At 39.9% G+C, this 27,188-nt stretch overlaps 2 protein-coding genes across 2 annotated transcripts in view; both read right to left on the bottom strand.

Annotated features, from left to right (window-relative positions):
- LOC310965640 (guanine nucleotide-binding protein G(i) subunit alpha-2) overlaps positions 1-13,649 on the bottom strand; it is a 64,856-nt gene extending 51,207 nt beyond the window's left edge. The window contains exon 1 of the mRNA XM_083939350.1: positions 12,942-13,649. Coding sequence (XP_083795476.1) covers positions 12,942-13,059 — 118 coding nt within the window. The 5' untranslated portion in view covers positions 13,060-13,649. The remainder of the gene's footprint in view (positions 1-12,941) is intronic.
- A 4,588-nt stretch (positions 13,650-18,237) lies between these two features.
- Positions 18,238-27,188, bottom strand: part of LOC310966031 (sodium-coupled neutral amino acid transporter 3-like) — a 33,733-nt gene continuing 24,782 nt past the window's right edge. Inside the window, exons 7-16 of the mRNA XM_083939820.1 lie at positions 27,066-27,147; positions 24,061-24,143; positions 22,288-22,346; positions 21,782-21,928; positions 20,893-20,972; positions 20,360-20,460; positions 19,696-19,820; positions 19,440-19,584; positions 18,943-19,046; positions 18,238-18,616 (exon numbers count right to left, since the gene is read on the bottom strand). Coding sequence (XP_083795946.1) covers positions 18,512-18,616; positions 18,943-19,046; positions 19,440-19,584; positions 19,696-19,820; positions 20,360-20,460; positions 20,893-20,972; positions 21,782-21,928; positions 22,288-22,346; positions 24,061-24,143; positions 27,066-27,147 — 1,031 coding nt within the window. The 3' untranslated portion in view covers positions 18,238-18,511. The remainder of the gene's footprint in view (positions 18,617-18,942; positions 19,047-19,439; positions 19,585-19,695; positions 19,821-20,359; positions 20,461-20,892; positions 20,973-21,781; positions 21,929-22,287; positions 22,347-24,060; positions 24,144-27,065; positions 27,148-27,188) is intronic.

The raw sequence follows: 27,188 nt of genomic DNA, 5'->3' as shown, positions 1-27,188 counted from the left end.
TGAGACCATCATATGCTCTACTTATTAGTTTTCCTAACCTCCGGCTCTCAAACATCCGACAACTGCACTAGGAACTAAAGGCACACAGCTCATTGAGCCGTTGTTGCAATTTGAGTTTTGTGGAAAACTCTAAACTAGTGTAATATCCAGGCAAAATGGAATTTAGAAGGAATGATTTAACGTGACGACTGAGGAACAGTTTTTAAACAATTCTAAAAGGGATTTACAGACAAAAGCATATAATCTAATTTTTTATATGTAAATTCTTATTCTTATTCTTCTTTTTCTGACTTTCTGTATGGTGGTGTGAGACAGAGAGAAAGAATTGTGCTACAACTGACATGCTAATACAGTGTTTAACATTATTGGTGAAATCATTTCATGGAAACAAACCCAGTTTGAAATTAACCAATAAATTAATTTTAACTGGGAATAACCCACAGTTATGTTGTCTTTAGCTCTGAGTCATTGCTGATGTTTAGAGCCTTAGTTTGCTGCTGAACGTTGAACAGAAAAAGGACACAGGGGAGCCAGGTTGGTACTTGGCCTTAGGATAAGTTATTTTCACTATCACTACAATAAGGTGTTTTCCTTCCCCTATAAGCATAGATACACAAATGCACAGATCTGTACATATAGTTCTGTGACCATAAAAATGCTGTAAGATGAGCTGTGGTTCTGGTCTTATGAGACTCACTCCACAAACACCCACACAGCCAGCAGCAGCAGCAAATTGGAAACAGTTCCCAGGTTGCCAGCAGGTCTGATTAAAGCCTTCCTAGAGGACATAATCCTCGTCAATGAGAGAGCCACTGAAGGCAGGAGCTGAGTCAAGATTTTCTCCCCATTCCCTTGAAGATCAAAACTCAGGTGATAAAAGCTAAATGCCTTTCTTCTTAAACCCTCACCCTATATCACCTTAGCCCAAATGAGCCACTACTAGCCAGGGGTTAATTCTATATAACCATTTTATCAAAACACGATTGTGCTGACATTAGTTTTTCCACTTATGTTATACACTAGATGACATTTGTTAAGTTATTATAGTACCATACAACACATCGGAATGTCCACAGCCTATTTTACTTTTGTTTTTTTACTGAATTTTTTTTATAATTTTTTTTCTTAACCATTAAGACCACCTGCTATAAATACATACACTATGTTCTATTTGGATATTGTCTCCACATGCTGAGTCTCTTTGGGGAGGAGACGCAGCAGCATGCTTTGACATGCGAAACTAATAAATCACCTTTTCATCACAGAGGCACTTAAAGTGTCACGTCTACGGAGAGTGATATGCTATTAAGTTGTAAAAGGCTCCACTGTTGTCTTAACTGTTTTTGTAATATGTCCTTTTATTTTAAACTCTCCACCTGCTAATCACATTTCCCTCATGGTTTAGGTTAAATACAAGTTGGAGCATCCTATTTTTGAACACACGCACACACACACACACACACACACACACACACACACACACACACACACACACACACACACACACACACACACACACACACACACACACACACACACACACACACACACACACACACACACACACACACACACACACACACACACACACACACACACACACACACACACACACACACACACACACACACACACACACACACACACACACACACACACACACACACACACACACACACACACACACACACACACACACACACACACACACACACACACACACACACACACAAAGGATATTGCCTTTCAAAGTTAAACATCTCAGTATGGGGTCCCGCACACATTTCTCCATTGTGCCCAACTGCTTTATGGGGTGGAAATCAAAACAGCACACAAAAAACATATTTTATCGGTCGACATTCTTTCCAAAAATATTTTTTAGCTTGAGGGCTGTGTTCAGACAAATAACAACAGTGACTAAGTACTATTATGTCTAAAAGATTCCATATAACAGTCTCAAAGTATCACAGATAGCACTTTTTGGTCAAACTTTACTACTCATGTCTCCTTGTGAGCCAATTAAGAGGTGTGTAGAGCACAAGTCATTTTTACGATTTTATCTTTACTGCAAAGTTTTTAAATGCAAAAAATACAGACAGTGGTGCCTACAGTCAACTGACACAGGATGGGTGTGCTGGTTTCCTCAACCAGCCAAACAAAAGACTTGCATCTACTTCTCTTTTACATTCAGCCAGCTGAAAAAGGAAGCAGCAGATGGGGGGGGGGGGGCGCTTAAACAGGAAATGACATCAATTCCATCTGCAACACAGTTAACAACCATGATAAAAAAAAAGATAAAAGAGAGGAGAGAGCAAAAGAAGAAGAAAATCTTAAAGAGAGATCTTAAAATGAGAGCAAAAGAAGAAAAAAAGCTGTCAAAGCTGGGACATAACGTACTTTACCATGTGTAAAGTACAATAACACTTATTTTTACATAAAATAAATCTTCAGGAATGAGGAAATCAGAAGATCACGACCTAAAAGAGATGGTTATGGTCTCAATTTCCTCTCCATGTGTGCCATTCATATTTGATAACTATAAAATATTTTGTACCCACGGGGGATCATAATTTGTAGAATAGAAGGAAGCTCTGATTTCTTTCGGAAAGGAAAACATGATGGTTTTGATGTAAGTAATTTGTCATGAAAAAAATACATATCCTTCAAAACCAAAGTGTAGTTTTTTTTAGGCATTAATCAATTTCACAGCACTGGTGCCATTAATATTGCTGATTCATTCAACTGTTAAGTGCAACTGGAGAAATAAGTACAATACATTCAGAGAGCACGCCAGCACGCCCTGCTCCACAGAGCCAACAACTGCCTGTTCAAATGGTCTTAAAAAGGGCATGAATGTGATGAAAATTACAACTGTTGGTAGCGGTGTGCATAGTGCACTGCTTCTGATACATTTATTATAAAAATCTATTATGTGTCTGTTGTGATCCAGTGAACATATTGGAACAATACTGTGAAGCTGAAACAGTGTTAGAATAAACTGGTTACACCTTTTCACAAACCCAAACCACATGGACATGGCAACAGTATTGTTTTATCTAAGTGACCTAATAAATGTCTACTGCTAAAGGTCCAAATGCAGGTCCAGGTGCTGTATAAATACTGTGACAGTATAAAAAACGCTCAATCCAAAGAGAAATGCACACAGCCTGTATTCAGAAACTGCCCTTTTAAACAAGCGGTAGAAAGTGCCATTACAGTACCATTACAGCCATTCCCCAGCTGCAATAACGGTGCAGCGTACCATCACCATATGGTACACCGCCAAGGACGATGGCGGACTGCAGTGCATCATGTGCTCTGCAGAGGCAATTGGCTGCAATCTGCGATCCCTCCAGGACGTGTTCACCACCCTTATGCCCAAGCCACACATCCCACATGAGCAGTGACGGCTACCTTGTTGACACTTGTGCGTCTGGCGTCTACACATACAGCATTGCTGCTGAAGCACTGCCTAGCTTTCAACATTGAGTTTACCAATGATAAATGCCATCAATAATAAAATGTTTAATTTCATCTCATCATAATATATAATAATCATATTTATATTTGACAGAAAAGGTTAAGATTCTGGCCCCAAAATGTTGAGCTAAATATAAATATTTATGTTTTTCATGTCTATCACATATTCTACAGTATATACATGCTGCAATCCATCAGAACCAAAACCTTGCGCCACAAGAACAGTCTTCCCAACTCGAATGGGCTTAACATTTGAACATTAAAGTGTGTAAACTTGCTCTACTAGAAACCAAAATAAAACTATGAACCTATAAAACATAAAATGGGCCCTTTAACCTCATTGTATCTTCGTCTTTGTTTGACAATTCTGAAAAACCACTATTTAAGTCCAATGCCAATGTAAATCTTGTTTTGTACATACAGATCTTATTAAATGCAAATGCAAGAAGCCATAGTAACCTTAAAATGAAAAGTCAGGCTTTGTATTAAGTTAACCTTTAAAAAAAAGAATATGATTCGATTACATTTTAGGATTACATCTGTCCACTTGTCGGACAGTGGAGAGCTGAGGACAGGTAATACTACTGCAATACATTGACCTCTCAGTTACAGTCTTCACAGTGCAGCTGTCTTAACATTATCACCGTGAGCCCCTTGGGAAAGAAAAAACACACCTTCACCCAGCGTGACATCTAAACTCTTCACACCATCCATCACCTTCACATAGGCCCCTGCTGCTCAAGTTATGCTTGGCACCTCACCTGATGCACTTTCTCCACTCAGATGAACACCAACATGAAAGCCAGAAGAGTGTAACAGATCAAGCGAGGTCCAGGGTTACTGGAAAACTTTACAGAAGTGAGGAAGGCCTAACCTGACTCTCGCCAGATGAATTTCTTTCCGTCTTGACTTCGTCTAGACTTCGTCTAGCTCCACTCAACTATCTGTAAATGCTCCATGGGAAAATGATTTCAGGTTCCGCAAAAAATGGTCATGCCAATCAGGACCGCCAGGCGGGGTTTTATAGATGTTACGCAGCCGAGAAACGACTGTGGCGGCTCGCATCGAGGAAGCAGACGTCAACATCGATGCTGCTATTTCATCCGTGTTGTCCGATCTAGCAATATTTATTTTTTAAAAGAAAACCAGAGAACGGCTCTGAAAGCTTTTGTTGGTGGAAACGATGTCGGCTGTTCGGTTTGGCTTTTCCCTGCGTCGCTCATCAGCGTCACAGATTGGTTTCGATGTGAGTGGTTGAAGTAGCACTTCAATAAAGATGACGGACAGGTGGTTTATCTAATCATATGCAAGGAGGCCAAGCCTCCTGAATTCACTTTACTATGAGCAATCCCAGATGTATGAGTGAAGCAAGGTGGAACGAATTTCATATGGTGAGAGTCAGGTTAAAGAAGGCCACGCTGAGGGAGGAGATTACATGCTGTTCTACTGCTTCCTGTACTGTTCCTCAAAGAGAGAGGCCCCACCCCCTTCCTTTCCTTTGCTTTCTGACAGCTTCACTACATCACCATTTCGCATCTTCGGAGTGGAACACAGACCTGTTGACATTTTTCAAAATAAAATCTCTGATGAAGCTTGCCTTCTCGTCGGCTAGAAAGTGTCTGCCTTTTTTTTCTCCTTTATGCACTCTTTTTACTCATCCTTCCAAGTTTTCTCTACCACCTAGAACACATTTGAGCAGCAGCTACACTAAAGCAGAGATAAAGAGAGGGGATCAAACTGTGGCTGAACTGTGAACAAGCGCAGCAGTGATATTTGTGCTTGAGTGAAGCCTCCCTGCTAATCATACAGACATGCTCAATCTTTTACTTGGTTAAATATGTATTGTGGCCCACCCTCTGCTTCCATCCTTACTTACATGAGTTTTTCTACTAGGATTTTGTCACCAATTATCCTCATCCTCTTTCTTCCCTTGTCATCTCCACATCACATTCCAGCCAAGTGCTTCTTCAAGATTATTCTAGTACAAATGTACCAAAGAGTCACAACCTCCATTGGAAACTGGAGTGATTTTCTTTCTATGGGTAACATTTTGACATTAGCTGAGCTTTAGCCGGTTCCAACATGTATACAGGCACAAAGCTGAGAGTGCAAGCGCCCCCCGGGGAAGCCCATGAGCACCAGACCTTCCAGTGCAGAAAAAAATGACAGGATAACCTGATGTAAATGGGAAGTGAAGTGAGCTCATTTCCTATATGGCAAAAAGAAGGAAACGGATTGTGGGAGGGGGGAGGGATAATGGTGGATTTAATGACATGGTCAGACAAAGAAAGCCCCCATCCCCCAAAGGGCACTTGGAAATGTAAGCAAAATAAAGAGGGGATCTTTGACATTTCTGGTGATGCTATGGGGGGGTCATGATCTTGAGGAGTGAATTGTGTTATTTCAGGAACATGGCAAAATAAGCAGCACTGCAGGGAGCACTCTATGAACTTCACAGAATAATGGCAATCAAGAACAAAAAAGGTTTTTCTGGCCCTGGGGGAAAATATGGAGGAAAGCCAAAACCCTCACCGATCTACATTAACTGGTCAGTTGATTCGAAATACAATAAAATATAATTTTCTCCCTTACTGTACTGCTAGCAGTGTCTAATAATGTAGGTATTATCAGTCATTTTGATTTTTTCAAGACTTCCAGCAGCATTGAGAGTCAATATGCAACCAACTACCCCAATGCAGGTGAATACAACTTTGTTTGTGGTGCTTACGCCGTTTAGAGATAACATTTAAAAAGCTCATCAGCAGCATATCTAACCACAAACAATGTCCTAGTTATTCTGGGTAATCTACAGATCTCATCTCCTAGCCACCCTCATCGACAGTCAACAGTTTTCAGCATTTAAAAAAACTTCTTTGGTATGAAATGGTGTGCCAGTTTTCCAAAGTTTACAAAGTTTATTCTGACAAACTGCCTAACGTTTCAGTACATTCAGTGTACTGGGCTAGAAGTTTCAGTGGAGAAAACTTGGCTGCTTAAACCTGATTATATCTGCATGGCTGGATACCATTATAATTAACTAGGTGCTTGTTTGTAATTTGAGTGTCTGACCCTTAAAAGAAAAGGCATCAAGAGATCTAATTTGTACATTCTGTTTTCAAGGATACATCTTTCTGTCTCTCACAAAGAGAGCTTTTGCAACAGTTCCTGTGTCTGTGCAGGGCTGTCTGCATGCTGGAGTATCTACTTCCCCCTCCGACACACATTATCGGAGGTAAAGGGTGCACAGTGCACAGAGAATTAGACTTGTGTCAAACATTTTCGCGACCTGTAGTGACCAGAACCAAAGTGAATCCTGGGGGGCTGCTGCACTCGAAACAGTTACTATCCACACACCTCGGGATACACACACAACAAAGTCAACAAGCTGCCTTTCCTGACTGACATATATAAAAACAGCAGAAATAACGTAGTTTAAAGCAAATATGAGCTGTGCGTAGATCAGTATTATCCAAGCAGAGAGGATAGTGTTGTCCCTGTGGACTCACAGCGAGACACACAGTCTGCAGGAGCATGCTTTATCTTAGGAGCTCTCCCTGTAATTGCAGGATATTCTGCCCTTTCACATACACACTCACAGATCTGCTATCCAGTGCGTCATACAGCTAATTGGGCAGCCCTGTGGTGCAGACTGTTGAGTAAACACGGTCAAGTCACCCAAAAAAACACAGTGCAGCAGCTCATTTGATGAATCTCACAGAATTGGCACATTTCTGTCGATAGTGCTCATTGTAAAATGTACAATGTAGCAGCTAAGTGGCTGATGCTCAGATGTGATTTCTTAGGGGGCTGTGAAATTGTGCTCTACTATCAGAGCAGGCACTTAGACACAGAGCTGTTTATACCTGAGGAACAGGTCAGTCTTACTCTTTTTCTCCAGGGAAACTTAGGTCTCTATAATCAGCAGACTGTCATTACACAGGACACCCACAAAAAAACTCAGGCACTGACTTTAATAAGAGGGAGGAACTCAGTGTCTATGCAGCGCTGACCACATGGGCTGACCAGCACCTGTCACCTTGTGTTGTCATCTAACATCTACAGTAAATAGGTGACTGTGCTGGAGACTTGCCTTGGGCTACAGTGTGCTGCTTGGTGTTCGTAGGCAACCTTGCAACTTTGTTTAAAAGGTTTTACTCCTGTTGTGTTTTACTTCTTCATTGTGTTTCTGATCACACCCCTTTGACCTGGAGAGGTATGAGATGATTTGGAGAAAGAATTGGGCCCAATTGGAGCCGCTTTTGTTTTGCAGAGCAGTCCAACACCTCTCATCACCAACTGGCAAAGAGGTGAATAACGGGATCAGGTCAGAAACTGGCCTGAGCTCTCTGTTTTCTAGCCATACTACCTCAGTAGCTATAGCTCAGGTTTCCCAGCTCAACTCTGCTTAGATTGATGGCTTTCACAAACTGTAGCAGTGGCTGGGCTAGTCAATAGAGGCCCTCTCTCTGATCAATAGTGTGTCTGCACCACTAAGCTTTGAGAAAGTTACCTAATCAAAGCATTTAAGAGAAATTAAGGTAACTGTTTTACTGGAACCAACAGGCACAAACTGCTTTTGAAGATGTGTGACAGTGATTACAACCTGATAAATTAGGTGAGCTAACAATTCGGTATGTGTTTGGCTGTGGTCTTTCATTGCAACAAGGAAATAGAGTACACTAATATATGAATTAATTAATACATGCATATATACATACATTAAACAAACGTAAATAGATTTCAATCTTTATTAATGTCCATCTGTGAAATGAGGTGTTATGAATTGCATTACTGCCTGAGCCTTGAAAAGGCCACCTCCTATTATTTTCATACCAGAAGTTTATCTGATGGCAACTGTGGTTAATCCTCAGCCCAGGCGATGTGACACTAACTGCGAGATAAGATAAACCTTTCCAGGAAAACCCATTGGTGACACGAATGGGCAGGCATTGTTATGGCTGCAATATTAATCAGTCTGGGATAAAATTTATACAACTAAAAATGAGAAATAACTGAAACAAAAATGGTTCCATTCCTATTATTGAGTATTATTAGTGCTGAACTGCAATGTTGCTGCTGTCAGCAATTTAACATAAATTTTTACGATTATAAGCAATATCATATCTTGTTAACAATATAATTCATAATTCATAATATACCATGTTTTCTGTTAATGCAAATACTTAATATGAAATAACCACATAAAGCCTATTTTATGTGTTCCTGTGTGCCGGTCCACAGTTAGCCGGTCCACTGGTTTTCCTTAATTTTGAATCCTTTAGAAAAATATATGAGTTAGACATTTTTATGTCATTTTAAAGATATAAATCTTCAACCTTCTTTGTTTCAATATATCACAATATTTGCAAACATAAAGTGAAGTCATGGGTTTTGTACTCCCATTGAAGTTTGACTTGATGCTTGTTAGGTCAATTAAGACAATGTAACTGTGTGATAGGTGATTTTCTTTTCACGATATTGATTCTATTGAAAGATTTATAATATTAAATTATCGCCAACTCCTACCAATTAAATGTGACTAGAAATATGTTCATTATTTTGAGAATGTTCATGCCTTTCATTACTGGGGGAGGGTAGTGTGTATATAATAATGCAGTAATAGATAGAAGGATAAAGAAAAGACTGCTCTTAATAGTACAGACACCTCATGCTGCTGTTATGAACAGCATACAGTGTCACTTCATTTCCCAGATACCATCAGCAGGTGTTAAACTTCTTCTGATTTTTTGGGGGATCTGTATGGCGCTTACTCCATCCATCATTTTCACAGAAGGTATTTGATAGTTTTTACTGTTTTTCAGCCAAGAAAACATTGGATATCATTATATCAACTGTCTAGTATATCTACTTTCTTTTTTTGTTGGAGCTCATATCATCTAGAAGTATTCACTTCCATGTCGCTACTTCCTGACCAGCGCTTCAGCAAAGTATGCAGATAAATGAGCAAGCATCCTCACGCACACCGCAGAGACCAGATTTAAAAGAGGAAGAGAAAACTACTGGTTTCATATCATGTGTTCTATCTTTTGTCTGTGGTTTAAAAAAATTGAATGTTGGTTCATAATAATGACCAGTGTCTTTATCTATAAAACAAAACAGTCAACATGACCGTGTTAGAGTTACACAAGCTTCTCTTTACATCCCCTCTCTTGCACACACAGATAATTTATTCTTAGCCTGAAAACATTACCAGCACATTTCCCAGCACATTTCTCATCCCGTGGCATGTAATGTCCCTGCTGCCTTTATTTTAGGTTGACAGTGTGATGCTCTGATCACGAATAAGACCAGCTGCAGGCTAAACAATATGTCAGCCTTACATTGTCACAGCCTTACTGCAGTGACCACAAGGGACTGTGTAATGGTCGTTGCTTCAGTGGCTTGAATCGAAGTCATGAACTGAGTTTATAATGTGTGCTGCAGTGCATGCTTTGTATATCATGTCATAAAGGAAAAACACATCCGCTACTCTCAATGGAAATGAATAACAGTGCAGCCATATAAGTTGTTTTTTTATACTTAAAATAGGCCAAGTTGTTTCTCTTCTAAGAACATGATCAGTGGTTTTTCACCACAGGCCCACAAAACTCTTTCTTTTCCTTCATTTATCATCTCTACCCTGTGGGGGAAAGGGAGTATTCCACTATACACATGTGCTGCATACTTCTTTAATGTGCACGCTTATTGAAAATGTTTTCAGTACAATGTCTGTCATGTTAGAGGTAAATGTGGCTTTCATGCATTCAGTATGCCAACATTTTTACATAACTGCGTTGCCTTTCAAGCCTCTGAGCCAATGTTATTATGTACAATTAACAGAGATGTGTATGTGCATGCACTGGATCATGCAGAGATATTTCCTACTACTAGGCTGCTGTTCTCACAGTGCACAGTACAGCAAGCTGCCAAAAGGATCTTTTCATTTGTGCTGAGCTGAAAAAAAGGAGGTTAATAAGCCAAAGAATGGAGAAAATCAAGTGAAGTGAGCAGAGAATTTTTTCGTTGTGGACAGGAAAGAGATTAAATGTCAATCAAAGACCAGAATCGGCAGGGCAGTATGTGAATGAGTGCTTCCTGTTAATGAAAGCTTACCCCTCAGCGGTACGAAGTCCTCTCTGCTACATTAACTAATGGCTTACTCTGGGGATAACTAAGACAAAACAATCTAACACAACCTTATTTTTGGTGGGGCATAACTAGAGAAAAGTAGTTATGATGCAAATTGCTAATTGCAGGTCAAATATAAAGGGTGAACATTTCTATTAGCCTAAGGTTTTTGTGGTTACAGTCCTCTGCTTGTTGAAGGAAGGCAGTGATTCAGAGTCGATTCTAAAAGAGATCCATCACTGCAGTAGAAATGAGACATCCTTCAGCCTAAACCCCCACACCTCATCTTAAGAGTCTCTTAAATTTGCCTCGGGAAGGACACAGGATTACAATTTACAAGTAAGGCTTCATTTGACTTTTCTCAGCTGTTCCAACATAGCAGCAGATGGGAGTGCTGAAAAACATACATGGAGGTGTGATGTAGCACTACTGGAAGGATGTCACAACTCAATCACACATACTGCTACTCAATAATAGATGGATCGCAATTTCAATGACAACCACAAACGGCAACAAAGCATCCTTTATTCAACTAATTATATCTTCCAAAAAAGAATAATGTAATTAAAGAAAAGCAAGTAGGCACTGTAACAGAATACAAAATCAACTGTCTGAATTAAGGCATATTTGTTTAATTTTAAAAGTAGTATTAATGCACAACTGCCTTTTTACCCTTCAGATAACTGGAATTGATATTTCAATTGCTGACATGTTTTTTCTCAAAATGCACAAGTGATGAGAAAAGTCTTAATTGCATGACGTAAGCCTTTACGCACAAATTCACGAACCCTCGGTTCAGTTTCAGACCTCTCCTATAATTCCTCTCAACCCCCACACACTGCTCCGGATGGTAATTACGGATATGAAACCTGCTGTACTGAGCAGAGTGTGTAATTAGCCTTCTAACCAGGGGCACAACTTAACAACTAGCTGTCTCTTCAAAGACCCAGGAGAGTAAAACACATCACCCTATCAATTTAAGCAGAATTTTCTGTTTTCTGTCATGAAAGAGGATGACAATCAATTTTGATCACCAACCTGTTACAGAATGCATGGGGCCAGACAAAATAACAAAACAGATTCATGCAAGCTATTGAAAGGAAAGAGATTTTGTCTGAAAGTGCTGCAGAATGAAAATAATATTTAAAGTATAACTCAAGTTGCCTCAGATTTCTCTGCTCATGGAATCAATATCAGCTGAAGCCGAGCAACGCCTGGCGAGGTGTTATCAATAAAATCAACGTATATTCTAACAAAATGACTCACTCAAAATGGAACTGCTTTCATTGAGTGAAATAACTAGAATAACGTCTGGAGTGTGAATCAATCAGTGTGAAATGAATTTACTGAATTCAGCTTCCAGCCTAGTTCATACAAATTATTGGTTAAACACCCAATGAGACGTGCTACTTTATTTCCTTTCTTTCTGCATGTCTGAGCTGCAAATTACGTAAGGTTTTAAAGCTTGGTGGATCCTTGCTGCATGGATGTAGTAGTATGGCTTCAATCTTAAAGGATATTGTAGACAATACCGAGGTGTTCAGTCGCTGTAGGTAGCATTCAGAGAGCAGAGGGTTAAAGGATCCAAGGAGACATTTAAAAAGCCTGTGAATGTGTCATTCTCTCCTTGCTATCAAACACTACTTTCCATCAGTTGTTTTGTCTATATGTTTGTGTGAGCTTCAGACAGTGCTGGGAACAGTCCGGGCTGTGCACCCTCTGTCTAAACAGCAGCCCACTCATTATCTGCCATGTCTGACCCCTCAGTTCAGTCCTGGTGGGAGGAAACCACTGCAAATGTAAGACTGCCTAATTTGACTGCCCTGTCAAAAGAAACCAGAGACTCGACTTCCAGGATTTAACTCTTATTCTCAATAAAATCCCACATGTCCATGTCAAAACAGAGAATTAGATGAAGGTAAAGGGCGCAAGGACGTGCTACTTTTTTTTGTAGCATATGAATTTGGGGCAATGGCAGGTCAAGTTCACAGCAGGACTGTACTCACACAAATTGCATTCCTGGTGGCATTACAGCTACCACGTTTGTCTCTTCAGGGAGGTGGGCCAACAACACTCAAGCCCAAACAACTCAAAGAGTTCTGGTGTAGATTAAAAAAAACACTTCAATAGTGCCAAGGATATGAATGAAGGCCACAGAAAATGTTTCTATTAAAAGCTAAAAATGTAACTTACTCGTGGACTGTTTTGCATGTTATGCTCCTGGGTCATTTTATATATGGTCAAGTGTTTCATGCTGTTGCACAATTCTTCTGTAACCGTTAACGTGGAGCACTTTTGCACGCCACTGTCAGTGTTATGGCATGAGTACTCACCCAGAAGCAGCAGTTTCACTTCTCTCGCCGCCTTCTCTCCATCTTCTCTTAGGTTTTTATCAATCATTTTAGACCTCTCGGCCGCGGCTTTATCTTCCTGACTAACCGTACAACCCATGGTTCCTAGTGCGCGCTTCAGGACTGCTGCTTAGTGGGGGAAATATCGCCAAGAAAAAAATATAATAAACGGGGAAAAAACCCTTATTTAAGAACAAGGGTTGAAGTTGAGCGAGGCGACTTCCCTTTTTGATGAGTGGCGACAAACGTGACGGAGTCCGTTCATCCGACAGAGGCAACAGTTCAGTCAGTTGGTCAGCATTTGGTGGTTTCTGATGGTGAGTGGAGAAGTTGTCCCGGTAGCCGAAAACAAAAGCTCGAGCAACTTTTTTGGTTGACTTTTAGCTAATAACGGTAGTTCCTACAGCCAGACCATGAGAGCAGGTTCAAACACACGAAAACGGAGCCGCACGAAGTTCAGCAACAAAAAAGTAGTCCAGCTGTTCAAAACCCGAGCGCACGGATTCCTGCTGCCAGTGAAGGTACCGGACACACACTATCTTTGCTGCTAGGCTATATATATTTTGTGTTTGGTTTTAATCCCTATTACCGTTACGCATTCTTTCCCCGCGTAGAGATTTATCACGTTTGAAGCCACACCCGTAGCCGCCGTGAATTTCCCCTCCGCCTGACAAACAGCGAGACAGCGCCGTCACCTCTCAACTCAACAGCAGCAGGGACAGCCTTCTCCAGAAGAAGGAAAGAAATAAAACGCCCACTCCGAGTGCTTCATGGGAAATGTAATCGGTGTAGTTTTTTCCCCCAAGAGCGGTCTGAAATAGCCTTTGAGTAAATACCTCCCCCAAGTGGCAAAATCAGGGGCTTACGCCAGGGGTGTTAAACTTTTTTTAGGCAAAGGAGCCCTGAAAGAGGGGCGAAGCAGTGACCCCTACTACAAATATTGAGGTGAGGGGGGTAGTGTTAGGGTCTACATAAGCCTATTTGGGAATTCGGCCCTGATTGCGGAAAAAAATAACAGACATAGACATAACATAGAACCTTTTCTGTGATAAGCAGGGAACAAGGGTCCGATGTTCACCGGTCACTTACAAAGCGGGGAACATAGGTCGACTCCCTTCAGTGGCTACCTTGCCTATAAGCCAGTAAGCCCATAATCAAGGTTGTGTAAATGCATATATTTTTTCACAAAGTAACATTCATGTTAACATATATTTTCAGACATATTTAAAAAAAAAAATTGTTGGAAAGATCATCAAACAATTTGGCGGACCCCCGCAGTAACTTTGAGGAGCCCCTGGGGGTCCTGGACCCTATGTTGAAGATTTCTGGCTTATGTGATAATAGCCAGATTTTTGGCTAAAAGCTAACACCATTCCAGCTGCCTACATGCCTCCGGTGGATTGCAATCTTTTCACAGCCTAGGCCCATTTCATTTTAATCCGACCAAATACAACAATGACAGAAAAAGTGTCCAGAAATAGGGCACCACCATGTAAAGGAAATACTCAACTGGAAGTAAAAGTACTGCATTCAAAATTTTGGGCTACAAATTCAGTATCCCCAAAGCCATTTCAGCCAAAAGCAACTGGACTTGATTATTTGTCTAGAAAGACGTTTCAACTCTTATCCAAGAGGCTTCATCAGTTCATGTACGCATCTGACCAGGCTGGGACTGGTCCAACTAACCGGTGTGGAGATCCAGGTATTTAACCTTTTACAAGGCCGATGATGTCACTGGAACCCTTTGAGCTCCAAGTGCCAACGACCGTCGTTAGAGTGGCAGTCGACTCTCACTCTAACAACGGTTAAATACCTGGATCTCCACACTAGTTAGTTGGACCAGTCCCAGTCTGGTCAGATGCGTACATGAACTGATGAAGCCTGTTGGATGAGAGGTGAAACGTCTTCCTAGACAAATAACCGAGTCCAGTTGCTTTTGACTGAAATTGCCTTGAGGATGACCTGGACAAATGAGAACATTCACAGGCTTACAAATTCAGTAGTTATGAAAGTATTTTCTGGGAAATGAAGTAGACGTGTCAAAAGTCAGAGTAGCCTACTAATGGTCCCTCTCAAAATGTTATACTATTATAGATGTTTAATTTGGGATTAATGATGCAATGCAAGCACAATTTGAGTGTTGTAACTGGGTGAGCCATTTACTATTAGGTCGTTGATTGTACAACAATGCTTCATATTTCAATGAATACGTTTATCTCAATGTTTAGTCTTAAAAATAATATTTATATGTAAAATGATCTGTAACGGTTATAGCTGTCTGTTAAATGTGGTAAGGAAAAAAATACAATATTTGCCTCTGACAGTATAAAGGCAAAGCACAGCTCTATAGTGTCACCTTATGGACTGGCTCCTGGTCCTCAAGAGACTGATTAACAACTAATTCATATTAGCACGAGACACAATGCTACTCATTTGATTCAGGTGGAATATATAATTATTATAACTATGTGATTTTTTTTCCCCCTGTATGCACAAAATAAATTAAATGTAAAATCATATAATTGGAGTGTGTTTTTATCACTGAAAGATATTTGCATTTTCAGGTTACTTAATCTCACACAGCCGCAGCGGTCTATTTGAAGCTCTTTATCAGATTATTCGCTCACATAATCTGTGCAATAAATTACAATAGACTGAAGGATGAATGATAGATTCAAGGTCACAGAATTTTAGCATTTTAATTAAACAAAAACTTAAAATGTTCAAGTGTTTCACTTATGATAATGTGGGCGAGTGACTGAAAAACTTACGAATACAAAGAAGAGTCTATCCATATTCGTATCTCCGGTTTCTGGATGTCTGACAGATAATGAAAGATCACAGATTTGTTACCTCATTATTTTTATTGCAGCATTGTTTACGGTACAATAACTGCCAGCAACATATTAAAATATATATAGAGATACAAGAAAAATTGACATGAATTGAAGGACAAAAAGGTTTAAAAGCACTTTGAAAAATTATTACATTTATAATTTTAATTGGGCTAGAACTTGAATTGCTATTTACATATGCATATAGAATATAAAGGGTAAACATTTATATACATTATTTATAAATGCTGGCCAATGTCAATTTTTAATACTGTATGTTACTATTCAATCATACACATTTCAATAAATCACAGGCAGACAGGGAACAACACCGAGATGTAAATAGAGGTCCTCAGAGATCATCATCAGCCACTAACAGTGTATCCCCTCACTTTGCTGCCTTGTGTTAATTTCTATAAATTATTATTTCTATGCATGTTGTGAGGTTTTGAAGTGTTTTGTCTGTGTGCATGAGTGGAAAAAACCCATTAAGGTCAAACTAGAAACAGGAAGTTGGGGATGAATATAACCCTTGCACAACAGCAAACACTACATTATGCCCCAGTGGCTGAATGATTCCCTCTGCATACATAAACTGACAATCAGACATCTAGATACAATGAAAAGAAGGGGATTAAAAAGAGGTTCATCGTGTAACAAATTGACTGGACGATACTCACTTACCCATACAGCACTTAACTGTAGTCGGGTGTAACAGAGTTTAACATTATATCAAAATGCAGGCAAGTACACCAGCTCACTAACAACTCAGAGTTAGTAGATCACTGTCTGCCAAGAAGCAGCCAGGAAGTCAGAAATTAACCAAACAAAAACTTCTGATGATATGCCACTGACTATAACAGACAATTATAAGGAGAAAGTAAACATAAAATCAATCATTAACAGATTTCGCATTTCATCACTGAATCAGATTCAACCGAATAAACATTAAACATGAAGTTCAAAACAACAATTAATCTATCAATGGCAGGGGACAAACACTTGAGTTATACTTCTGATCAGAGTATAGGTCCAGGTCTAACAACACTAATGCATATAGATACTATAGTTCAAATACAGTGGAGCCATGTTTTCTTTTTTCCTTTTTAACACGGACACTTAAAAACCTCTAACATTACATCCAATAATTAGTTGTTTTATCTACACAACCAACCAGAGGAGGAAAGAAGACATCCATATTATACCACCGATACATTTTTAATTTGCTCATGATCTACATTAGATTGATTACTTCACTAACGATTTAGTTACACAAAAGGGACATGCCCTTAAATCACATCTATCAAATATGTGAATTTCTCACTAATCATTTGCTTGTTTCAACGTATTAATCGCTACAAGAAGTTGTGCTTATCAACGGAAAGTGTTATTGCTAACCACTGAGTTTTCAGGAATGTCTATCATTTCTGTTAGGGATTGAGCTTGTGCTGGACACAGTGATATTTACAGACTAAAAAACTGCTACTGACTCAAAAACAACACATCATCATGCCTGCTCATTCATTAATAACACTGAGCAGTAACTTTCTTCTTATTACTCTGGTGTGTAAAATCTAACTGATCAGGTCTTCAGTACCATTTATCACTTTCATTTACACACTAACACTGAAATGCAATACTGTGCACAATATAGGCATTGTTGTAAAGAGTGATTTTAAAATGTCCCTAACCTGAAAGATTAATTTCTGGGCATCATGCCATCTGTCCATACTGAGTCTTCTGATTTTTTCATCAAGTAGTGATTTATAATAAAAATATACATCTAGATTATATAGGAATGTTACGAGTAATGTGCTCACGACACTGCATAACTTCTGTGTGGTTTTGCACTCTGCTCTGTCATAGTGAAGAATGTTGACACCTCCACACTTTTAACTAACCAGCAGCTGCACAAGTTAGTGGAGTAGGGGTTAAAGGCTGTGCAATTAAAAAAAAAAGTTCAATATTTTCTGGTCTATATGCTAATCAAAGATAAACGGCTACTGGTTGTAACTTATAAGTATTAGGACGGTGGTATCAATCTTATCTTTCTCTGCAAGAAAGTGGGTTAAAGTATTTTTCAACAAATATTTAACTGTTCCTTTAACTTGTCTTTCTTTCTGTGCAATAGTGTTTGCTATCATTTTCCTCTGCAGTTGTGCATTGTTGCAAATATGTAGTTATTAAAATAACTTAATAATAGACATAAAAATCCTAAAATTGTCTATCATTCACTGAATTCAACAGTTCAAACAGAGGTGCCTCAGATTGTGTAATATAATCTGAGTAGCAGAAGATAATTGTAGGGAAAGACAGGGATTACAAAGGGTGGCAGATACTCACAACCAACACAGGGACGGGTATATAAAGACAGCAGCTTTATATATTGTTGTATCTGTTCTTCTACATCCAACTCACAAGGCACAGCCTCCAAATGTCAACATTAATCTTTATGCACCTGGCCTATTTTTATAAATTGAACTATGATATTTCCAGGAAAGTCTACTGGCCTGGATCTGCAGTCACTGTTTGGCAGGATGTACAGTGCAGTACAGTACAGTACAGTGTAACGTCATTAGAATGAGAGATTTTCTGAAGAAATTGAGAGCCATCCTGAACTCTTCACTCCTTTTCTGTGGCCAATACTCTCTAATGGAAAAGATGGGGGCATCCTTAACGCCAAAACATCATTCACAGAAAAATCTGTAACACTGGTTCCTAGTGACCACTGCTGGCTTTGCTTGAGCCCGATGTCCAATCAATGATGATAAAGCTGAGGCTCATTATCATAAACAGGAAGCCTATCCCAGCAAAAATGGCAGCCTAGAAGAGAGCAGAAGTGATTGAGTTAAACAGTATGGCGAGAGAACAGGGGGATGAGAGATGCATCCTTTTCAGACACTGTCATGATATTTAACTTCCATAATAAATAGCAATATTGAATATGTGGATGGCTTTAATCAGAAATATTTGTCAGAGTTACTCTACCTGTGTAAAATATCCCAACCAATACTGTTTTTTTTTTTTAGCATCTATGGTATATTGATGCTATATTTTTAGACAGATCAGCTTTATATAACGTTGCCTAACCTTTAATAAATTAAACTGAAGCAAACTTAATTTTTTGTTTTTTTTCTTTAGGTGCTCACCAGGATTTTGGGGAACGAGCGCATTGGTTCCTCTTCTTTGGGTACAATACGAATGTAGAAGACAGCAGGGAATATGAAGATGAGACAAGGGGCAGATGTGGCACCTGGAAATCAGACAAAAAGCACAAAAGTATTCATGAATTCTCACTCCCTTCAGTCATCATAAAGTGCTGCTGCAAGTCTGACAGCAATGTAGACATGATGTGAAAATTAGAAGAAAATGGGGGAAAAGAAACGTGTTTATTTGCATGTGAATTACTCTGCACTTGGTGGAACATCTAGAAAGAGGTATAATATCAGAACTTTTTTGATTAGGTAACAATGTATAAGACAAGGTAGATATGAAATATGTAAGCTTACATAATCCACTGATATCTAGACTTTAAAGAGATCTTGGAAGCTACTCGGGACATGTCAGGGTGCCTGAATGAGTCTGTCTAAATCTTGGTGCTTTTATGTGTCAAAACCACCCTTATCCCAGAGTTGGTCTAACCTACCAATGACACCAAAGATGCCCAAGATGTTGGGGGCAAAGATGACCAGCAGGTTGATGAAAGTGAGCACAATGAAGGCTATGGCTATGTGACGGGGCCAGTTGAAGGTCTTGTTGGGAAACATCATCTGCTGGATCGCTCTCCTTACCTGATTATTACAACAAAAAAATCTAATGTCACTGCATGAAGAAAATAACTGCTTTAAAATTTGGCAGATGTAAGCTAATGTGTGAACTAAAGGTGCTAAAATTGTACTTACAGGAAAGAGCACAATTGGAACAGTGAGTGTGACAGCAGTGAGCACAGCCACACGCACGCACAAAATCAAAGTGTCATACGGGTCAATGCGGCTGTAGGTGTGAAGCAGCTCTGCTTCCACTTCACCTGAAACAAAACAGAGTAAGTCCGATAATGGTGAAGGCATAAAACTCTGTACTAATAATATCAATTAACTGAGAGATAATCATAGTACAAATAAAATATTATTATTAACTGGAATACCTTAAAAAAACCTTATAAATCATTATTCCTTTTCAGTGCCATGATTAGCACTATATATGGTTACTGTAAGATCTATAATATGACCACTAGAGGGGGCAAATGCATCATGATACATTTCAGCCTACCAGATAATTGTTTTGCGTTTACACAGTGATCAGACTTAATAATGTACTGATGACCTTGTAACCTTACATAAACACAAACTATGTGGGAAAAAAAAAATAATACAGATAGATAGACAGACAGACAGACAGATAGACAGACAGATAGATAGATAGATAGATAGATAGATAGACAGACAGACAGACAGACAGACAGACAGAAAGACAGACAGACAGACAGATAGATAGACAGATAGATCGATAGATAGATATCAGGCGAGAGATCAAATATTCTGCAGTGGGAGGAGGACTAGGCCTCACCATAGAAAGTTAGGTATCCAAAAAGGGCAGCCAGGAAGTACATGACGTACATGACTGTAATGGAGATGTTGGCCACATGCTGCATCTTTTTCTTGTTGGGACTGAAATCAGAAGATATTGCCATGTAATGTCACACAAACATAAAAACACAAAAATGCATAACAACATGGGCATCCACTTTAAAATGAGTGTATATGCCCATATAGAAAGCATGTAGCCCAGTTAATATTAAATACCATCTTGAGCTGCGGGGCTACTTTAGTTGCAGGAGAAGGCTTCAACGATTCAATAACACATTACAATTAATTTAAGGGAAAAAAGCAGCAGTGGTTCAAAGCAGGCTGATCAATTCAAACTAACAACATGCTACATCAGACAAGCAGCACAGATGTATTTCAAAATAAAGTGACAGCAGTGCATGTGACTAGGTTATGATCAGCCAAGCACAAAGCAGGCGTAGTGGCTTTCCTCTTTGTTATGCAACTGATTTCTTGTCCAAAAGCTAGCAAGAGTCTTCCATCATGAGAACATACTTGCGCAGCTCTGTGTAGATGGGCAGGACCTCTGGGTGGCACACAAAGGCGAACGCCAGGATAGGGATGGTGTAGGCCGTCTGAAAATGAACCCCAACAGGTCACCATAGATACAGCAGCGCCATCCCAGACGTCTCACCACCAACCTCTGGCTTTACTGCCCATTACTCCCTCAGACACATCACAGAGAGCTAATTGTTTCCCTGTGATTAACTTGGGCCTGGCCGTGGCCCAGCTTTAGCCTATTTAAGAATGCCTTACTTGTAAGCTGCTAAGCAGCAGGGATTGGTCTTACTAGCCTGGGTTAGCAATGTCTCATACATCTTTAAGGGATGCTAATAAAGACTTGATAGGCACAACTTGTATTTCCTCATACTCTGGAAAGTAAACTTGTTTCGATAAAACGAGAAGGACTGTAATACATTACAATTACAATTCAACACATTTAAGCATCTAGCTGTGATTACGAGTCCTCTCCTGCTGTGAAGGTATGTACTATTTGTAAAAAAAAAAAATAAGGGTACTTAGGGAAATGTCAGGTCTTTCCCATTTCATTCATTACCCATCTCTTTGCAACAAAGGGCAAACTCTCACTGTAAGCTACAGAATACTAAACCAATTTTTATGCCTCTGCTGTATGGAGCAGACAGTTCAGGGGTGAGACTGTCCATCTTTGAGTCTTTCATTAATTGCAGACTATTGTCTAAGCTTGATAAAAGCCCTAAGTGCAATTTAGTGATTCAAACCAAGTGCCATTTCCATGCTTGGGTTGTGAACCGTCACTGGCAACATGCTGGAGATGGCTATGACATAAGTGGGTGGCTGTCAGTGACCATGGCAGTGGAGCTGGATTTGCAGTTTCAGAATGAGTGACATGCTTAAAACCTACTTGTGAGTTGAGGTTGGCCATTTTGGGAATACAGGCAGGATCAGGCTCCCCACCAGGATCCATGGCACTGACATTCAGCCCACTGGCAGTGCCATTGAATGAAAAGTCCACAAATGGACAAGGGGTATTAAACTTCTTGTAGATGACCTGTGCAATGCAAAGGAGAGATATTAAGTAGAGACAAAGGCTGTGGGGACACAGTTAGTATACAGACAGGCACAAAATATGGCACTGAGAGAAAGACAGAGAGCGATGCATGGATTACAGCTCACACAGCCAAAACTAGGTCAGAGATAGACAGACAACTAACACAGCCGGGAACCGCTGCGTGCAAACATTAGGCAACGGAAATGAGTAGAGAGAGTAGGGAATACTAAAGAGATGGTGGGATGGTGAAAAGAAATCTTGTTGCAGATGGATCCCAGTGCATATGAATATGCTGCCTTGATGTTTTTGCCAACAAAGAAACAAGAAGTAAGACATGTTGTCTAGTTCAGAGGACGTACCGAAATGAGGAAGAAAACCATGCAGCTTAGGGAGAAACCACTGGTGTATCCCAGGTATCCTATAACACAAATGCTTCATTAGCATGTCTCATATATGGGATTACATGGTCAATATACTACACTCAGGGCTTATATGTGAAAAATGCTGTAACAACTAATCACTAGTGAGTTAAATGTTCCTGTTGAACTGTAACTTCTGCCGTATGTTATACGAGGCTGATTTAATGCGCTGGGAGTCAGAGCTCATTACTGGACATTAACTGCACCGACTGGCTCTGTTGTCCTCGATGTCTCGGCAGGAGACAGACTTCTTACAAGAGGTCAGCCAATAAGACCCTTTTTCTTACTTCCAAACTAGCTCTCCCTGCTTTTTCTTCTCCTTTCCATCTGTTTTGTTTTAATGTACTTGCTCATCTGAAGCAACAGATCGCATGACACTTGAGCAACCTTGCAGGAAAAAAAATACATTTTGGTTATGTGTGTCTCACGAGAGCAAACAAAGGCTTGTTATTTTATAAGTGAGTGGACCCATGGTAGCCCAGCGATGTGTTGGCAATTATCAGGCATGGGTACACACAATGAATTCAGGTGTGACTTAAAGGGGGAGCAGGAGCATAAGCCATGTACCAAGGAACATCTCAGAACAACAGAAATGGTCACGGACGAAAGAAGAGAAGAGGGGGAAAAAAACTCTCTGCCAGGAAAAACTAAAATAAAGTCAGAGTACAGCTGTAACATGGACAGTAGCAAGCCATACAATAAAAACACCCATGTGTGGGTCTCACATCTCTATCTAACTATGAGGTATGGCATAATTTCAAATTTAGAAGGTGACTTGGAGGCCATCAAGGTTTGAAGAGTAATTAGAGAAATTGTTATTCAAGCCAAAGACCCAGGTGGTTCAAGTCTTCATGCGGACAAACACCCCCTTGGATGAAACATCCTTGAGCAAGTTGCTGCATAAAACCCTATGATCTCCCTTTTCTAGCCCTGCAGAATGTTGGGAAAAAAGAAAGGTTAAGAGTTTCCCCACAGAGGTCTGTAATGTAATCCATTTTATAAATACTATCCATGGCTTCATTCCTGTATTCTCACACCGAGTATTTTCCATTAGATTCAATAGTGGTATAGTCTTGTTAACCTTACAAAACCTTTTGTTCAAGCTAGATTTTTAATTTTTGAAAGAAGAAATGACTCATTCTTCTTCTTAACAATGCAAAGTTGGATTTATACAGAAGTTGTGCTTTACTGGTGTGACCTGCTACTTTTGGTGGCTAGCTAATATTAGCCAACTTAAAAGAACCAGTGCATAGGTTTTAGTGGCATCAAGCGGTGAGATTGCAGATAGCAACCAACTTAATATCCCTGCCCTCACACCTCCATTTCCAAGCCTCTAGTAGAATCTTCTGCTAATGTGAAAATGCAAAAGGCCCTCTCTAGAGCCAGGTTTTGGTTAATCCGTTCTGGGGTACTGTAGAAACATGGAGGTTCAACACGGTGAGCTGAATGGAAGAGGATCCATTCCTTTTAGCCTACGTAGACATGAAGGGCTCAAAACACAACAATTCTCTGTTTTGGGTGATTACACTTATGAAAACATAGTTATGAATATCATATTCCATTTCTAAGGTGAATATTACTGAGTAACGGACATTGGCAGTTGGCAGACTCCAATGTCACTTGTGCTCTTTTTACAATAGCTTAGTATTGTAGTCAAATGTTAAACAGCAGTCCAGCATTTAACAACTTCCCATAATAATATTACATACTTACCTAGTTGTTTCATGAGAGCCAGTGGTAATATTACTGCAATAGATACAATGATCACAAGGTAGTTGCCGTTCATGAACCATTCACTGCAGAGAGGCAGAGAGACACAGAGAATTAAACATATTGATTAGGAATTACTCGGGTCAATCTCAATCCTGTTAAACATTGCCACTGTGTCAAAGTCATACCACAAATTTCAGCAGGACATTTACTCAGCTTAATACAGTATGTCCTATGTCATATAGAATCATATACTGTATAATCACACCACCTTGGAGGAAACAATACAATTGTTAACTCCTAGTACTCAGCATGTGTGCCAGTGTCCTGGCATCTCCTGACTGCACAGAGTGAAGTGGAAAATAACATTCATAGTGTAAACATTGTGTAAAATTACACTCCACTGCCAAAATAAAAAACGCCATCATGACTGAGTGGAGGGCATAAATATGAGACATTTGGCAAAATATATGACAAACAGTCTCCACTGACACAACTGACCACATGTTACTGTCTCATGCACAGACAGGTCTAGGACACAAACATCTGCAAAGCTATTTTTAGATTGACATGGCACGGGTGATTAATTTCTTCACTTCTATCAGGTGGGAGGCTCTGCAGAGATGTTGTTGGCCACACACACACACACACACACACACACACACACACACACACACACACACACACACACACACACACACACACACACACACACACACACACACACACACACACACACACACACACACACACACACACACACACACACACACACACACACACACACACACACACACACACACAGTATTTTACAATCACACAAATAATAAAATCAATCATAATTACAAACAGTGGCTAAAGCTTGATAAACAAACACACATGTACTGTAGCATTGAAACATCAGTGACTCTCTGATAAGCTGACAGGTTGAACAAAGATATTCACAAACATACACATACAGCCTCAGGTGTTCACTGATTGTCAACCAGAGACACAAATAGACACACAGCCATGCATGTAAAGAGAGAAAAAAACAGAAATCCCCAACAACACAAAGCAATTAAACAACCGGGCAATAAAAACTCTTTATAATTTTCAGTTCTGGTTGACACTATATCAGAGCACCACAAACTACCATAAACCACAGTTTAACTAACCTATGACTGTGAATTTAGTTAAACATGCCATTCTGTTTAGATGGATCTGAATTTTATATCCCTACACATGCAAAAATTCTTGTGTTTCCTGTTGCGAGAAGACCTAATTTACTTGGGGAAAAATGCAAAAAAAAGAAAGACGTAGGGTCTGGCAGCGATAGACCTTTGCAGCTAAAGGGGTGGCACCAACGCATGCATTTCAAAATACCACTGCACGCAATTGGATAGCACTACGACCGACCACGACCAATCAGAGGAATGAACAAGGTGAAGATTTTTTTAGTCGACTTTGATGGCGCCGTGCTGTTGTCATCAGTTACGCCCACCCATAACAGATTTGACATTGATTGATTGATTATGACCCACATTACATGTTTGCTCTGCAAATGTTTAATATGTATATATATATATATATATATATATATATATATATATAATGAACATTACATAAACTGACGGGGTGAAATGCTACTGGGACAATCTAGTCTGTCATTGCAAATGAAAAGTGATTTCTGACCATGGCCTCCAGCACTGCTACACAGAGAAGGCAGAGCTGACACCAGAAAACAACGTGGACATGTTGTCACAGTATATTACTTCTATAGTGACTATATGTAGTGAGACACATCAATCTGAACATTTTTTAGCAAACCTGGTAGTAGAGGCAGTCTCCCTCCTCAAATACTTTCCAAAAACCTTCAAAAGTTTGTGAGGAGAGGCTCTAACTGGGGTAAAGGTTGAGGCGTGTTGGGTAACATCACATTTGAAATCTCATCCAAGGAAGTGAGTGATGTTTGTCTCTGAGGCCACCTGCTCTGGCCAGTGATATCCCATGGTTAAGTTCTCAGCCGTGGAGTCTGTGTTTTAATGTGAGGGTTTGATGGTATGATGTTCTCACACCAGCTGCTCAGTGCATCCAGAGCAGCACCAGACCAACTGGCACAGCCTGACACAAATCCTCTGTGGATGCTCAAATCTTTGTACATGTAGGTGGTTAGCACTGTCACCTAACAGCAAGAAGGTTCCTGGATCGAATCCTGGCTGGGGTTCTTCTGTGTGGAGTTTGCATGTTCTCCCCGTGTCTGCGTGGGTTTTCTCCGGGTTCTCCGGCTTCCTCCCACAGTCCAAAGACATGCACGTGGGTTAATTGATGACTCTGAATTGTCCGTAGGTGTGAGTGTGAATGGTTGTCTTTCTCTGTTTGACTCTATTTGCCCTGTAATAGACTGGCATCCCGTCCAGGGTCTATCCGGCCTCGCGCCCAGTCCCCCGCGACCCCGATTGGGACAGTTGAAGCAGTTGAAGATGGATGGATGATCAGGTTACTTTCTAACCTCCAAGAGTTACAGTAGGCAGTGTCTCCAAATGTCACACTGGACTCATATTTATAACACACATATTGCAAGCATTATTTCAAGTTTTTTTTACTTTTATTTCAATTAAAGTTGCTCATGGCGTTATGGAAATAGACTTCTTTATTAAAAGGTCCAATATTGTGTTTATTTTCAGGTTTATACTTTTATTTTGTGTTTTTCTTAGAACATGTTCACATGTTCAATATATCTTGGACTGTCTGTCTGAATATACCTATATAGTTGTGACATCATAACCTTTGTTTAGTGAAGTGTTAAAACTACACTTGATATTACCAGCAGTGACCATGAGTGTTGCTTATCAACTAGGACTGAAATCTTAAGGATTCCAACATCTTTGATATATTTTCTCACAAGGAGGATAATACATTGATCTATCTTAGACATATGAACTCAGTATGTGTTCCCTCGACCTAAAGTCATTTGTGTTATTGTAGAGTATGGGTGAAAACTTTTATGTAACTCGGTGACCACTCACCCTGCAGGTTTATCGACCCTCAGAAAGGCCTGGATGACCAAAGGAAACTCGTACTTGACTATGTACAGGTAACTGGACATGGCTGTGGAAAGAAGATACAAACACAAATAAATGACTGCTTAA

Source organism: Echiichthys vipera (assembly GCF_963691815.1).
Source record: "Echiichthys vipera genome assembly, chromosome: X".
NCBI classification, from domain to species: domain Eukaryota; kingdom Metazoa; phylum Chordata; class Actinopteri; order Perciformes; family Trachinidae; genus Echiichthys; species Echiichthys vipera.
Note: the sequence above shows the minus strand (reverse complement) of the source record. Positions and strands in the feature narration are given on the sequence as shown.